At 40.5% G+C, this 14,760-nt stretch overlaps 1 protein-coding gene across 2 annotated transcripts in view; it reads right to left on the reverse strand.

The window, feature by feature from the left end:
• arhgef25b (Rho guanine nucleotide exchange factor (GEF) 25b) overlaps positions 1-14,760 on the reverse strand; it is a 34,909-nt gene that overhangs the window by 16,266 nt on the left and 3,883 nt on the right. The window contains exons 2-16 of one of the 2 annotated variants that reach the window (XM_063910407.1): positions 8,993-9,315; positions 8,798-8,902; positions 6,146-6,273; positions 5,900-5,966; positions 5,549-5,652; positions 5,321-5,390; positions 4,323-4,412; positions 4,137-4,229; positions 3,836-3,886; positions 3,370-3,447; positions 3,083-3,274; positions 2,819-2,999; positions 2,531-2,736; positions 1,862-2,002; positions 99-1,073 (exon numbers count right to left, since the gene is read on the reverse strand). In XM_063910407.1, the coding sequence (XP_063766477.1) occupies positions 987-1,073; positions 1,862-2,002; positions 2,531-2,736; positions 2,819-2,999; positions 3,083-3,274; positions 3,370-3,447; positions 3,836-3,886; positions 4,137-4,229; positions 4,323-4,412; positions 5,321-5,390; positions 5,549-5,652; positions 5,900-5,966; positions 6,146-6,273; positions 8,798-8,902; positions 8,993-9,315 (1,916 nt within the window). In that variant the 3' untranslated portion in view covers positions 99-986. Of the gene's footprint in view, positions 1-98; positions 1,074-1,861; positions 2,003-2,530; positions 2,737-2,818; positions 3,000-3,082; positions 3,275-3,369; positions 3,448-3,835; positions 3,887-4,136; positions 4,230-4,322; positions 4,413-5,320; positions 5,391-5,548; positions 5,653-5,899; positions 5,967-6,145; positions 6,274-8,797; positions 8,903-8,992; positions 9,319-14,760 lie in introns of both variants that reach the window. The other variant, XM_063910406.1, reaches the window with a different exon arrangement.

Raw genomic sequence — 14,760 nt, forward strand, 5'->3', positions numbered from 1 at the left:
GAAATGTGATCACAAAGAGGCGCAAAACACAAGAAATGCAAAAAAAAAAAAAAGCAAGACAACTAAGAATATGAGAAAAGTTACTTCAAAGTACATACCAATCTGGGGGTCTTGCTCCCATGTGCTGACAGAGGGTTGGGGGTCCTCTAACATGTCTGAGCCCAGGGTCCTGTTGTCTCATTGTCTCAGTAAGCCGTGACTGTGTGACGAAATGTTACTCTGAAATATCTTAGTTTTTGATAAAAAAAGATGATGACAACAGCATTTCGCTTTAGTCCCGTGTGTGTTGGGACAGCACAGGGACTCTTTATTGATACGATCCCACATGAGATTATTTACATTCAAGATGAAAGTGACAGGTGAGCACCTCTGTTCTTTCTTTGTTCCCTTTTTCCTCTTTCTGCTGGAGTAGGACGCATGCTTTGTGTGAGTTTGCAAATGTGTTTCGTTCAGATAACAGTTTAACAATGGCAGGGTTAAAATAGCCCACCAAAGGGGAAAAAACAGCTATTTGCTAATCTGCAGGGAAACACAGAGATACACAACCTGATTCAGACCCCCGAGTGAAACCGCAGTCACTCAGTATTTTCAGAATGCAGGGTATCTCTCAATTTAGTCGAATTGGTCCCTTATGATTTATTACAAAAATATCCACCCATCAATTTTCAATGAAAAAAGTAAGAAATGTCTACATATAAGATATGAAATACAGTCTCTGTGGTGCTGCACAACCATATTTTAACACATCAGTTTTCATCGCCTGTACATGTGTGTGTATGCAGAGTAAACACACAATTAAACCAATGTGTTGTAGAATAAGGAATCCAGGTTAGCCAAAACCAAGGTGGAAAAGAAAGTCGGAGTGTAATTGAGGACCAAATATGAGGAAGAGAAACACTGAGACAGGCGTGAAACAAACGATGCTGACTCAGCCGAGGGGCTGTTGCTCCAGAAAGGTATAGTGGGTTCATTGTCACTGTAGGTCCTCACTGCTCGCTCTCCTTCAGCTGATCCAGATTGTTTGGTTGTGAACCCTCGTTTAATGTGGCCGCCTGAACCCGGGCAGTCACACCCTGAGAGGAAAATACAACCAATTAAACAGCAGCTGCATTTAGTTTAGCATTTCTCTTTTTTTAAATGTGTGACACATTTGGATGGAAACCCTGCTTATACAGTAGTTGACCCCTATCACATCTTGCGTTTAAATCTAGCAATTCTGTTTTTTAGAATAAAAATATTGATTATTGCAGCTTTATAAACGATGTATAAGTTATACAAATGAGAATTGTTGTGCTTCTCAAATTCTGACACAAAGTACTAGACAAACTTCAAAGTTTAGCGTAGACATAATTTGCACACGATTCTACAGAAATATTATGTTGGAGTTGTCGCATCCATATGGGTGGTTGTAGAAGTCAGACGGATAAGCACCATAGATAAAAAGATGTTTCAGCTTTGTGAGAAACCTGTCTGCAACTTGCGCTTAGAGCAGCATGGAAACAGGCTGAACAAAAAGAGGGACAGCAGGAGGACGAAAGCCATATAAGCAAGTCTTATATGTGATCAAACCATTTCCTCCTCTCGGTGGAAGTCTGACTGAATAGGATAAAACAGCAGGTCAGTCATTTTTCCATGAAGTGCATGACTGAATGACTTGGCTTTAGATTAGATCGACCTGGTTTGTCAAACCTTGCAGAAACAACAACAGGATATTTGACAAAGGAAACCACAGAGTAATTTCCCCACATCATTAGCAATCATGACAACAAACTGCCTTATGCCGCTGACATAGAGAAATCAGCTCTGTGTGGTCCAAATCCAAACCTTTTAAAGTGTGTGTCCTGTGGATTATAAAATGTACCTGCATGCTGTGCTGGCTGCAGAATGTCAGGCCATTGGACGTCCCACTGTCGAGACTCGCTTCTGTGCACAGACTGAGCTGCTGATGGGAGGGAAGTGGAAGGAGAGCTGATCGATGGGTTGAAGCACAGGGACTAGAAAACTTAAGAGAGAATGAGAAATCAGAAACAAAGAGGATGTCAGAGGAGGAGAAATGTATTTAAAGACTCCAGGGTGTAAACCTAGGTTTTCACGCGGTATCCTGAGAAAGTCTACAACAGTGTATCAAAGGGACAGGTGTGAAATAGATGTATATGGAATACTGGGTGTACACAAAGCTGGCCCAAATCTTCTATCAGAAAGACTGCAGCAATCCAGGGGGTGTCGTTAACCAAACTTTATTGATCCACATGGGTTGGATTAGTACAGTTGTGTTGTTCTTTTGTGTTGGTGTGTGTGTGTGTGTGTGTGTGTGTGTGTGTGTGTGTGTGGTAAGCAGGGAAGTTTGCACAACAGGCGTTAAAACTGAGCGTTGATACAGGTATAATCAGACAGACTGCGTGAAAAAACAATGTGTTTTTTGACAGTAAAGATATGTAAATATCTTTTTTAAGTATGAACCTGAAGAAGAGTATAATATGTCGCCTTTAAAGAACATAAATGCTCCGGGGAAGCATAGCAACACACTCACCACCTTGGAGGCCGGGCTGTGGTGTGGTGGATGCAGAGAGGGCATGGAGGTGTTATGGGACAGCAGGCAGGGCTGCCGTCGTCTGTCCATCGATGCAGAGGAGTGAGGTCGCAGGCCAGATGCTAAAGCAGTCGGAGACCTCATGTTCCTGCCGAGGCTGTTGGACTTGCTCTCCCTGCGTTGGTACTCGATAGGAGACTGAAGGGCTGCAGAAGACAGGAAGAGATGTCACATTAAATCAAACTATTTCCTCTCTGGTTTTAATGAAGGATCATTGAGCTCTGGTACCATTAAGGAAGTTCCTCTGAGTCTCTAAGATCTGAACCACGTCATCGAGCCAAGCTTGCTTTATTTCCAGAGATGATGCCTGCATGATGAAGCGCGTCACACTGCCGTCAGTCCCACGGGAGGTCAGCACCAGGGAGCATGGATCATTATCAGAGCAATCCTCTACGCCCAAACAACTGACCTGAAGCACACAGGAGACTCTTTTTACATGAAGAAAAAACACTCAACCAAAGATGATTTTAGGATGTTTTAAAACACACGCACCTTGATGCTGTTTTTAAAAGTGTACCCTGGCAAAGAGAAGCCCTTTTTCTTATCAATAGGCTCACTTAAGATGACCAGCTGCTCAAACAGGAACACCCTCCTCTCCTTCCCTCTGGACGGGAGAGCGCTCTCTGGTTCGATAACAGAGAAAGTGTCCTGCTGCAGCAGCTTCCCCTGAGCCGTGATCTTCCCCTGGAACAGTGATTTTGTCACTAACAGACCTCGGGTCAGCCTGCATATGTGTTTGAGCTGTGATGATGGACAGGAAATAACTCATCCGGCCTCACCTCAAAACCTTGGAGCCTGCCCACGTTCATCATATCATTACAGCGCTTTGGCACGAAACACATCACCTCCACGGCACTCTGATGGAGGAAATGGAGGAGAATTAGTATGTGAATATCTGAATAAAACAAAAAATCTCTGCAAGACATCAAACATCACTCAGTTAAACTAATTAAATGTATCTGTAATACAACTATAATCAATTATAATGAACTCGTAATGCTTTAATGATAATAATAAAATAATAATACTATTTGTTCTTAAGTAGTCTGTAAAAAGCTAGTTTCTGGTAAGTGCTGTTACCAATCCTTCCTTTATAAAGGTTGTAATGTTCAGTTTTTGTTAAAAGAGAGGTGTTCACTTCAACAAAGCTGAACTTAACCAAATTCATGCGTGAAGGTAGGATTTATTGTATAATCAAAAATAAATTGTCCGCTGACTGTATTACGTCCTGCAATTAACTCTTACCTGCAGCTCCTCCACATCCCTTCCTGCTTTGCTGTAGTACTTCAGGAAGTCCTGGGGTCAGAGAGTTTATTTAGAGATGTAATGACTTACAAAAAGAAAGTTAAAACTACCCTTATAATAAAAAACAAAATAGAAAATTCTTGTGAGTTGTAGAGAGCCTTTATTGTAGTGGCTAAGTGATTATAAATAAGACAACATTGTATTGACTGCCAACAGCTCAGTTTCCTCAGAGATCATGGGAAGACCTTTTTATATGTTGTTGTTGTTGTGCCATGCATGCAGGTCATGTTAAACATCCAACCTTCAGGAGAAGCTGATACTTCATAATCCTCTGAACGGGTTTGATGAGCAGATCATTGAGTTGCAGCCTGTGACCCAACTGCTGCCGGAGATCCTGTCAGACGATGACAAAAAAGAGATAATGTTTAAAGTAAAACGTTCCCAAAGAGTTCCAGTAAAATTGACTGCGGTATAAAAGTTTACTCACCTCAAAGAAGGTCTCAATGTACTCCGAGACAACGTGCTCTGATTTGGGTTTGTTCTGACAGTAAACCACATACATGTGAAGACGCCGCTCCTGAAAATTAAACAATTTAAGAGAGAAACAACTCATATAGGGCAGCGACAGAGTACAAACTGACAAACTGACATAGAAGGAATAATCCTCTGCGCTGTTTTGACTCTTACTTTCCTCTCAGTTTCGTTGTGCTCCCATTCTGCTCAAGAGTTTTTGGGGAGTTTCGTTAAACCAGTGCAGGACCTTTGCATCATTAAATAGTTCCAGTGACTGAGGAAGAAAGGTTTAATTTGCTGTGGCTTAATTCCGTGTGCCACTGCTTGAAGCGGAAAGAGAAGCTGAGCTTAAAAGCTGAGCCAAATCAAAATATTTCCCCCATTATTCTCCAAAAGGTTTTTTTTCTTTTGTAACAATACTATTGACTGATGCTGATATGTACCCTTTCCAATAACACATAATCATTACCCTAGACGTTCTTCATGGTTTCTGCATTGAATCCATGTGTTCAGTGTCTTTGAATTCAGCAGCAATTCTGTGTTTGTGTTTGTTAATCCATTGGAAATTCAATTTGCGGAGAGTTGTTTCCACTTTGATATTAAATAGGTTTCACATAGTTCAGTGTTAAACAACCACATATGGAAAACATTGAGGTGGTTGTGAATATCTTTTATAGAGCTCTGAGATCTGTAATTCCAGCTCATTTTCACACAGGGAGCCTTCTCTGAGGAGCATCTTTAATACTGTGAGCTTTGAGAGCTGATGAGTGCAAGACTGTTTATTCTGCAGCTGCACCTGCACACAAACTGATCTGCAGGATGAAGACACATCTGGATGGCCGGGGGCCAAGCTTCACACACAGTCAGATCTCTGATCTGTGCAATGGCCTTCAGCCAAATTGAAAACACACAGAGAGACGAGAAAATAAACTTTTTGTCCACACACACTAACACACTGATCTGTAGACTCACATGTTTGATGAAGAGCTTGGCCAAGCTGTCGGGATCCCCCACACATTTCTCCAGCTCTCCCAGGAAATAACTGTGTGACATGAAGCAGAAACGGTGAATTTATCATACACACACACTCACACAGCCACCATGAAACATAATGAACTCCGGAAAAATATGTGTAATCTCTAAGTGATTGTACAAATTCAGAAGAACTAACAGGGAAGGACAGAACAGTCTCTGACTCACTCTTTATGCCAGTCGTAGATCTGATGGATGTTTCCAAACACAATCCTGTCCTTCCCTTTCAGGTCCTCTGGGACTCCCTGATTAGCCATGCTGCCCATGTAGCCCTAAACACACACGCACATGCACGCACACACACACACACACACACACACACACACACACACACACACACACACACACACACACACACACACACACACACACACACACACACACACACACACACACACACACACACACACACACACACACACACACACACACACACACACACACACACACACTCTTAAATTGAAAGATTTTGGAAGAATGTTGTACACAGATTATTTGAAAGCTGGTGGAGAGACACACCTGCACGATGAGCCCGAGATCTTCCACATACAGCCTTTCTGTCTCTATCAGCTCTGTCAGCACATATCTGAGAGAAAGATTATGGAACAGCAATCACGCCACAATAAGAAAATAAGAGTACATTTTGGTAAAGAAAATCAAAATCAGATATGTAATTGTCTGACATTTTGATAAATAAGCTCATTTGCTTTTCTTTCTGAGATGGTTGATACCATTTTCTACTCCTTTGAAGTGTGGGTCACCTACATGCTCTTCTCTAAGGCAATGTTTCTCTCCTCTTCGCTGTCCACTGCAGCCGACCACTGGCTGGATGAGTCGTCCGTCACAGTGCCACCGTCCTCCCCTTGGAGAGAGTTCATGCTGGATCTTTGACTCTAAAACAAACACAAACACGGCAGCACAGATTTGTAAGCATCACAGTAACATATTATGTAAGAGGAGACGAAGGCGTTTGGGCAGTGAACCCAACCGGGAAGTACATTCTCAAGTATTCTGCAAAAGTTAAACTTGAGTATTTTAATTTATTACTCTACATTAATTTGATAGCTCCTTTTTAAATTAAGTTTTTTTTTTACTTTACACCAGATATGATAAACTTAAAATGCAGTTAAATGCTTAAGATTGAATAAGTGGATCCTTGAATTTTTTTTTAGTTCATGCTGGTTCGAACTATGGAGCCTCTTTGTTTTGATATTTTTAGCTGCAACTTGGCTACGCTATGTTTTGGCTGGGAGTCGGTAGGACACAATGCATCCTGGGACATTAAGGCATTGCCTCTAAGGCCCTAATTCTGAGAGCTTTCCCAGTAAATATATCAAGTACCTGGTCATTTATTTCTTCAATGAACTACATTTACCTTCAACACTGATTTGACATTTACATAAAAAAGTTTGGGATTTTGTCATTGACATTTTGCTCCTAAAACTTTTGCACTAAGCAGGATTTTAAATACAGGACTTTAGCTTTCAATGGAATATCCCTCAATTGTTTAAAGGACCTAAGCACTAACAGTATGTCTGACCACTTGGCAACAACCACACAAATATAAATCATTAAGCTTCATCTACAGAGGCTGACCCAGGTGGCACACATCTGGAAAAATATATAGATTCCTAATGGGAAACACATTAGCAGCACAATGTTACGCTTCCATTTGGAAAGTCATGCCACCCCCTAAATCCCAAGTAACCTGAGAGTTAAAATCCCTTTTTAATGTCTCCGTTGAGGGGACTGTTGGGCTTCTCTGCCTGACAGATGAAGGTTAATAATAAGCAACGTTTGTAAAAGCTGTCCAGTCAGATAATAAAGGTTGGGAAAACCGACCACAGTATGGAGAGTTATTACATCACAAGTTTACCTCCTAAAAGCAGTATCATTTTAAAGTGATTTTGACTTTAAACACTTTTGGCAAAATGTAGTCTCACCACATCTTATGCTCTGCCTTGATGCAATAGATCAATGGTCTTCAATAGGGGGTCCGTGGCCCCATTTTTAAATGTAACTGAAAATGAACATTCCAGTAACCACAGAAATAACATACTATTAGCAGTGATAATTTCAGTATTTCATTTACACAAAACTGTTTCATTTTTACCCATGAATCCTCCTGCAATCGGGTTAGCTATGGCAAGCCAATGCTAAATCGGTGTGTGGCATCTACAGTATCAATAACTGCTACATATACAATGCTAAGTTTTAAGTATAAAAAAGAAAGCCAAGGATACCGGTTTCCTTTTTCTGACATACTGTAGGCTAACTATGTATTCCCAAAATATGATAATAAGGATAATTTAGAGATGATAACGCCTTCTACCTTGCACAACATTAAAGGGTTGAAAATCCAAGGTAAACATCAAGCTGAAGGTTTCTTTGGAGTCAAAAGACTATTGGACTGAGAAAGGACAAAAGTGAGGACAGTCATTAATCAAGCAGAACAATGTCAACATGCAACAGGAACTGGAACAGTCGAAAGCCAAGAAAGGAAGGAGACCGAGAGCATGCCAAGCAGGACGTGGAGGTAAACCCATCGTTTCACCTGCAACAGCCAGTTAGTCAGGATTTATGTTGTCGTACATCTGGCGGGATTGGAGCTCCCCTAGCTAATTTGCTTCTTATTGCTCTTATTTGGTTTGGTGTTGTGACAGTACACTCCCCCCACTCCCCCCAATCCTGACCCTGATTCAGCCCGCTACACGCTGCTTTGCTCGTGATTACTTCCAGATACTGTCTGGAAAGCCCACAGGATTGATCCCAGTCCAAATGGTCTTTCAAAGAGTATTCACTAGTGTAGCATTACCAGAAATGACTCATATGTGCTTTTGTGTGTGCGCGCACCTAGAAAATATGCAGCACATTTTGACACAATTGTTGGACGTCAACAGGACGTAGAGTAATGATGCAAGTTTATAATTCACAGTTTCATTCATTTGAGTGTATGTGTTTTGATTATGTATACGACCTGCATTACCTGAGGGTTTGATAACGAGAGAGGCTCCACTGAAATAATTGGGAAGGGAGTAAATAAACTGTTGACAGCATTTGTGACTTGTATAGTAGACATGCATTATTGTACATTTGTAATGTGTAAGCCCATTTTTTAAATCTCATTAATAAATATACACTTTTATGTACAATGTGTAATTTCTTACCATTGCAGCTATAATGTTAATGTCTTCTTGTCGAAAGAATCACCATCTTTCTTTTTTCACAAGATCCAGTTTTCCAGTTCTTTAGATCTTGTATTGGTTCTTGTATCATGATATATCTTTATTATTGAATGCCTGCCTCCAGCTTGATAAAATCTGGTGGACTGTGCAAACATCATGGATGCAAACAGACAGCCCTTCAAATAGAACAGGATATTTCTATAATAGAATATAAAAAATTTTGAGACATTACTAGAGTCTGTTTGTCCCCCGCTTGCAGGAGGTCAGCCAGGCAGCTTGGACAGGTCGGCTCTGTAGGAGAAGGAGCTGCTGGACTCAACAGACCGTCTTTCCACACCTGTACAACACAAACACAAAAACCATTACAAACAAGAACATAACATGTATTTCCTCAGGAGGAAATACAGCTGTCTGTTATATGTCTCACCAGTGTGTCTGCACACGGGAGGATGGTGTAACTGTCGTGCGGTTCCAGAGGCCTCTGCTGAGCTTCACTGTGGGAAAGGAGCGACGGCGGCTGCCTGCTGTCTGACCTGCACATCTGCTTCTCAACTTTCCCCACTCCGGCTCTGGCATCAGAGCTCAGCTTGCGGACGGGATTGGTGAGCCATTTCTTCAGGGCGCTGACAGGGTGCCGTGATCCTGCAGAGGAGGAGTGTGAGCAGGGGCTGGAGCTGCCTGAGGCCTGGAGGGGCACCGGGCCCACTGATGGGGTGATACTGCCGGTACTACCTGCCACAGAGTACGACTCTGCTGTAGAGAGAGAGAGGAAGAGGGAAAAGGATTGGGTTAATACACAGCGGCTAATTGTGGGGAACATCCTCTCAGGTCAGATGCTGCAGACAGATTTCAGCACAAAAATGTTGGTCAATTTCCTGTGTTAATCCCCAACTGTAACTTTAGTAGCTGCAGCTACTGTACCTACCAGTCCTAAATTATTATAAACACATCTGTTCTCACAAGGAAGTTTAAGTGGAGATTATATAATGCTGTTTGACTGGATTCTTTTGTTAGACATTGTTCAAATCAGTTAACTTGAACAACTGACTCAACCATTGGAGAGTAGTTCAAGGTTCATTAAATTATAATATGAAGGTTTCTTAAGGAATTGTCACATACTCTATAGATAATCTGATAAATGTGTACAGACAAAGTGAAACAGTTGTGTTGTAGAAGCTCAACTACTAATCTGTTGAAATGATACAAACACTGAATATATAGATATAAATACATAAATAGTATGTAAGTGGACTATGCAAAAAAAGTGTTTGCAAAACAGAGAAGAAGTAACACCTACAAAAGGTTAACCACTGTTTGGTTTATAGTCTTTGCAGCAGTTTTAGTCACTACTAGAAACAATGCTGGAGTAAAGAGGCAGTTTCAATACGGCATAACTGAACATTTTCATGATCTGGATTTGTAAAAGAGGCGCACTTCAAAGCAAAGCTGTGAATCTAATTATGAAATGAACACTGGAACACCAACCTCACAAAAATAAGGATCCAGGATGGAATGATTTTTTCTAGTCTTAACTGAGTGCATCACGTCTGCAGATAAGTGCTCCCTCATTCAATAACTCAGGCTACACCAACACTGAAGCTGACACTCATTTTATGCCACAGCTGGATTTTGTTTCAAGCTTTAAGACTATGGAAACTGGTACCACACTGTTTTAATCAAGCAACCTAGCATTAACATTTCACTCTGTTCTGCTGATCGTAGCAAAGTGGAATCTTTCAGGAGTCTCATTTTGGACTTTTCCCAGAAGCCACTATTCTCTGTCAGCACATTTATGTAAGCTGTAATCATCATAACAAGCTTTCAAGAAGCCAGTGGAAATCTGGGTCAGCCATTTGCCAAAAACTGCCTGACACTGCCATTAAACACAATGCCATAATGACGTTAAAATACTGAACAATAAGCTTTTTTCCAGCTTCATTTCCGTTCCCCTTTTAATCAACAATGTCCAGTAAAATCTTGCCTAAAAAACACACGCTAAGACTACCATTCGTTACATCGCTGATGCTCATTTTGGATGAATTGTAAATTGTATTTGTCATGCTAATATGCTCACTGTCAGACACAAGTTGAGTTTGCTACAAAAATAAGCAGACAGTTTTAGTAGGTTGGATCCAAATAAGACTGTAATTAACCAAATTCATCGAGTGGTACTTCACTGCTGTGAACGCCACAGACCCATTTCTATAATGGGATGATTAAAGAGGAAAGGGTCAGAGAGTGTGTGTGTGTGTGTGTGTGTGTGTGTGTGTGTGTGTGTGTGTGTGTGTGTGTGTGTGTGTGTGTGTGTGTGTGTGTGTGTGTGTGTGTGTGTGTGTGTGCTAAGGTTTGAACAAATGACAGTGTGCTTTTATTCCACACTTATATTAGCAAAACTTATTCAGCCTTGTTTAGAAAAGAAGCATTCAACCTCAAAATGTAATGGAAAACAAATACAAATGTCAGAAATCATAATTTTTTTATTTTGTTATCCTTTATATTTCTTCACTCATTCATTATTTTAGGGTTTCTTAATGGGTTTTTAAATGTTTCTTTTTTAAATTAATGTATTAATTATTGTATCTATCCCCTTTAATATTTTTCACATTTATTCTCTTGTTGTTTTACATTTATGTTGTTTTATAGCCCTGTTATGACTCCATCATACAGCACCATTACCAACCAATCTACCATCTGTTGAATTGATACAATAGGTGCACCTTACTGTAGGTTTTTCAGCGAACACATCAGCGTTTTCTATGAACTGGCCCTTAATGGTGTGTAATGGTCATTGTGACGTCCAAACCACCGCTGAGCTGAGCGACTCGGTTCGTCATGTTTGTTTGAGATGCTTATGTAATGTGTCATTTTCCCACACAACGCAACAGCTGGACAACCATCCGGACAGCAGGGAGTCAGCAGTAAGCCTGCAAGCATGCACACTATGAATGCATCATCATAGGCCCGCTTATCCAAATTTATATTGAACAATATATAAACAAAACTAGTAAAAAAGAGAGTAAACTTTTGAACAGAACAAAACAGATGTTCTGACCTACATAGACAAAGAAACAGGACCATGCAAAATCTTAAACTAATGGAAACACAAATACTTTTCAGAGGAAGACCCACAAGTGGAAAATGTTATAAGGAATATGATTACAATATTTATTGAGATGTATTTCCCTCCTCATACCTTTATTCAAAAGTTTGTGCATCTGTTTTTGTAACATATTTAAAGTTGTTTTCCTTTATTCAAACGTTCATCTTTTACTGAAGCAGCAGCCTAAGTCACACATTGATCATCACAAAGCTACAAAGCATCCTCAACTCGACAACTGTGGAGACATTTACACTGAGGAGATAGTTAGCAGGGATAAATGAAAGTCATCAAGCCTTACTTTTTCCATCTCCCTAATTTCAAAATGTCCAACTTTTCCCTTTGGAATAATTACATGTTCTCACTTTTCTATTAATATGATTAATTTAATGACCAATGATAAAAGCAGCGAATGAGCTAGTTGTGCAGGAATTCACTTCTGACACATCTTTTCTAGACATGCATGTGTGAAGAAATGTCCTTTTCTTAAACTGGCCATAGAATGCATCTATCTGGTATTTTAAATTGTTCTCTGATGTCTACAAAGAAGGAGTATAACTTTGGTTGATCCAAAAAATGTCCAGATGTGGTTTTTACAGGCCCATTTACAACCCTACGATTTTGTCATAGAATGAAACAAGCTGAATTGCCTTATTTGGGCTCATTTAAATAATAATGACGAGCTCTGTTCTGATTGGCTGGTTTACAAGGAGCAACCCATGGCTGCCTCAGAACCCACAGAAGTAAGTGAAGTTCGCGAAACTGTGAGAGATGAACCATGGAGGCTATTGGCATCCAACCTTACATATTTGAGCCTTTATCGGAGGAGGAGACCGATGAATTTGAAGAACAGTCATTTGGTCGGAGATTGGAGAGCAACGTTACGGAGTGATAAGTGTTAGCGTTAGTGTTTCCAGTAGCTGGTGTACGCAAATGTTGAGGCTGGACTACCGTGTGTGACGTCACACACAGGGATTGTTGTAATTCGCCCGTTTTACTGCTGTGATATGCATATTCATGATTTGCACGTGAAGGAGGAACCAATGGTGTTTGAGGTCCACGGTATGTCAGTTCAATGTACCGAACTGTCCTTATTCAATTATGCCAAGGTAAATACAGTTTTCCATTCTATGGCACCTTTAAACTTATCTGGTAAAACAGTTAAAGCGTATTGAAGTTGTCAAAACTAGGTCCAGCATGTCTTTGTTTCTTAAAAACTGACTAAGTATGATCTGCTCTCTCGGAGTAAATAATCTTAATTTTCACTGCATCAGTGAAGTTATCATCTGTTTGAGTAAAACAATTTAGTAGTCCATCACCCACAGACAATATGACTTGGAGCCATAGTATTATTAAGGGGCCCTATTATGCTAACTTTCAGGTTCATATTAGTATTATATGCTTGTACTGTGACATGTTTACATGATTTAATGTTAAAAAAGCTCTTTATTTTTCTCGTACTGCCTGCGCTGCAGCACCTCTTTCACCCTCTGGCTGAAACCAGAGCCCAGTCTGCTCAGATTGGTTAGCTGACCGGCTCTGTTGTGATAAGTCATCCATTTAGAGATGTCCCGCCCCCTATCATGTACATATTGTTGGAACGCTAGTCAATAGAAGTTCAAGTGTTATGTAGTGATGTCACTATGTTATGGAAGTAAACAAGGGAGTCCAATAGCGGCGTTTCAGGCAGGTTTGGGGAGAGAAACTTGGGATTTTAGCATCTGCAGCCCGTTTACCCCAAAAAGCATAATAGGGCCGCTTTAAAACCAAGGTGGTATATTTACAAGCACATGGCAAGAGAATGATATTCTAATGGTCATGGTATGTTAATGATGAACTAATATTACATTGAAAAATAATAAATAATGTATTGTTGACCAGATTTACACCCTGGAAGTCTTTCTGCCTCTCTCTATTAAAGCAGACGCTTAACTACATCTTCCCCCACTGAACCCCGTACATGGTCAGCAGCAGCAGCAGCAGCAGCAGCAGGAAAAATTGAGTGCTTTAAACAGGAAGATGACACTTCACAAAGTGTAAGCATAAATAAAGCCGTACATGTCAAATGTTTGTGTATGGGATCATATTCTGTGCATGCTGATGATGTATGAAACTAGCATTACTACAACAAAGCCAAACACTTGTTGGGGGGTTAGAAAGCTTGCTTCACTTAATGTTGAAGGACTGCCAAGGAAAACACTTTTCAGTCCACAGCGCTGCCATCCCCAACACAGCTAAATCGGCCACTTTCATGTGGTCTGCATCCACTCACTCCTAAACAGAGCCGATATACAGTTTATCAATCTAGGAGAGTGACAGATTATTATAATTAAAAATGCACACACACACACACACACACACACACAGACACACACACACACACACACACACACACACACACACACACACACACACACACACACACACACACACACACACACACACACACACACACACACACACTCACACACACTCATGAGTCATCTACTTTGCTCCACATTACACTAATGAATGAATTCATTCCCAAAACACAAAAGAGGACTTTCAAAAGTTACGATGTATCATTTCTGCATTAAAATATCTTTAAACGTTTATGTTGTTTAATTAAGTTGAGTAGCGCACTAACATTATCCCAAATATAATTTTTTTTTTAAAATGTCTAGCCTAGAGAATTCTGTAATTTAACACAAGGTTATGGTCTGTTTCATTTGGTCCCCTGTGATAGCAACGTATACCCTATTGCATGTGTCAGTGTAGGGGTTGTCTGCCAGAACCTGTCATATTGATGTTTATCTATTTTTAAGTTACAGTTGAACAACAATTACATCAGAGAAACAAGCTGAGCAAACAATAGCTAATCATTTTCTAAAGATATTTTTTGGGTCACAAGCGGCTTTTATTATAGAGACAGATTTGAAAGGGGAGGGGAAGGGATGACACAAACCGGGGTCAGCTGCAGCGGAGACTTGGCGGCCAGCTCTATCAGCTGAAACATTGTTTTTTAAATATAAAAGTTGGTCACTTTGTATTGGAGAGGAGGAGACCTCTGCGTATATGGTTAGGTTCCTCGTAACAAAGGATGAACTCTGAAAGTGCCT

The sequence above is a fragment of the Eleginops maclovinus genome, chromosome 20 (genome assembly GCF_036324505.1).
Source record: "Eleginops maclovinus isolate JMC-PN-2008 ecotype Puerto Natales chromosome 20, JC_Emac_rtc_rv5, whole genome shotgun sequence".
In the NCBI taxonomy this organism is placed as follows: Eukaryota; Metazoa; Chordata; class Actinopteri; order Perciformes; family Eleginopidae; genus Eleginops; species Eleginops maclovinus.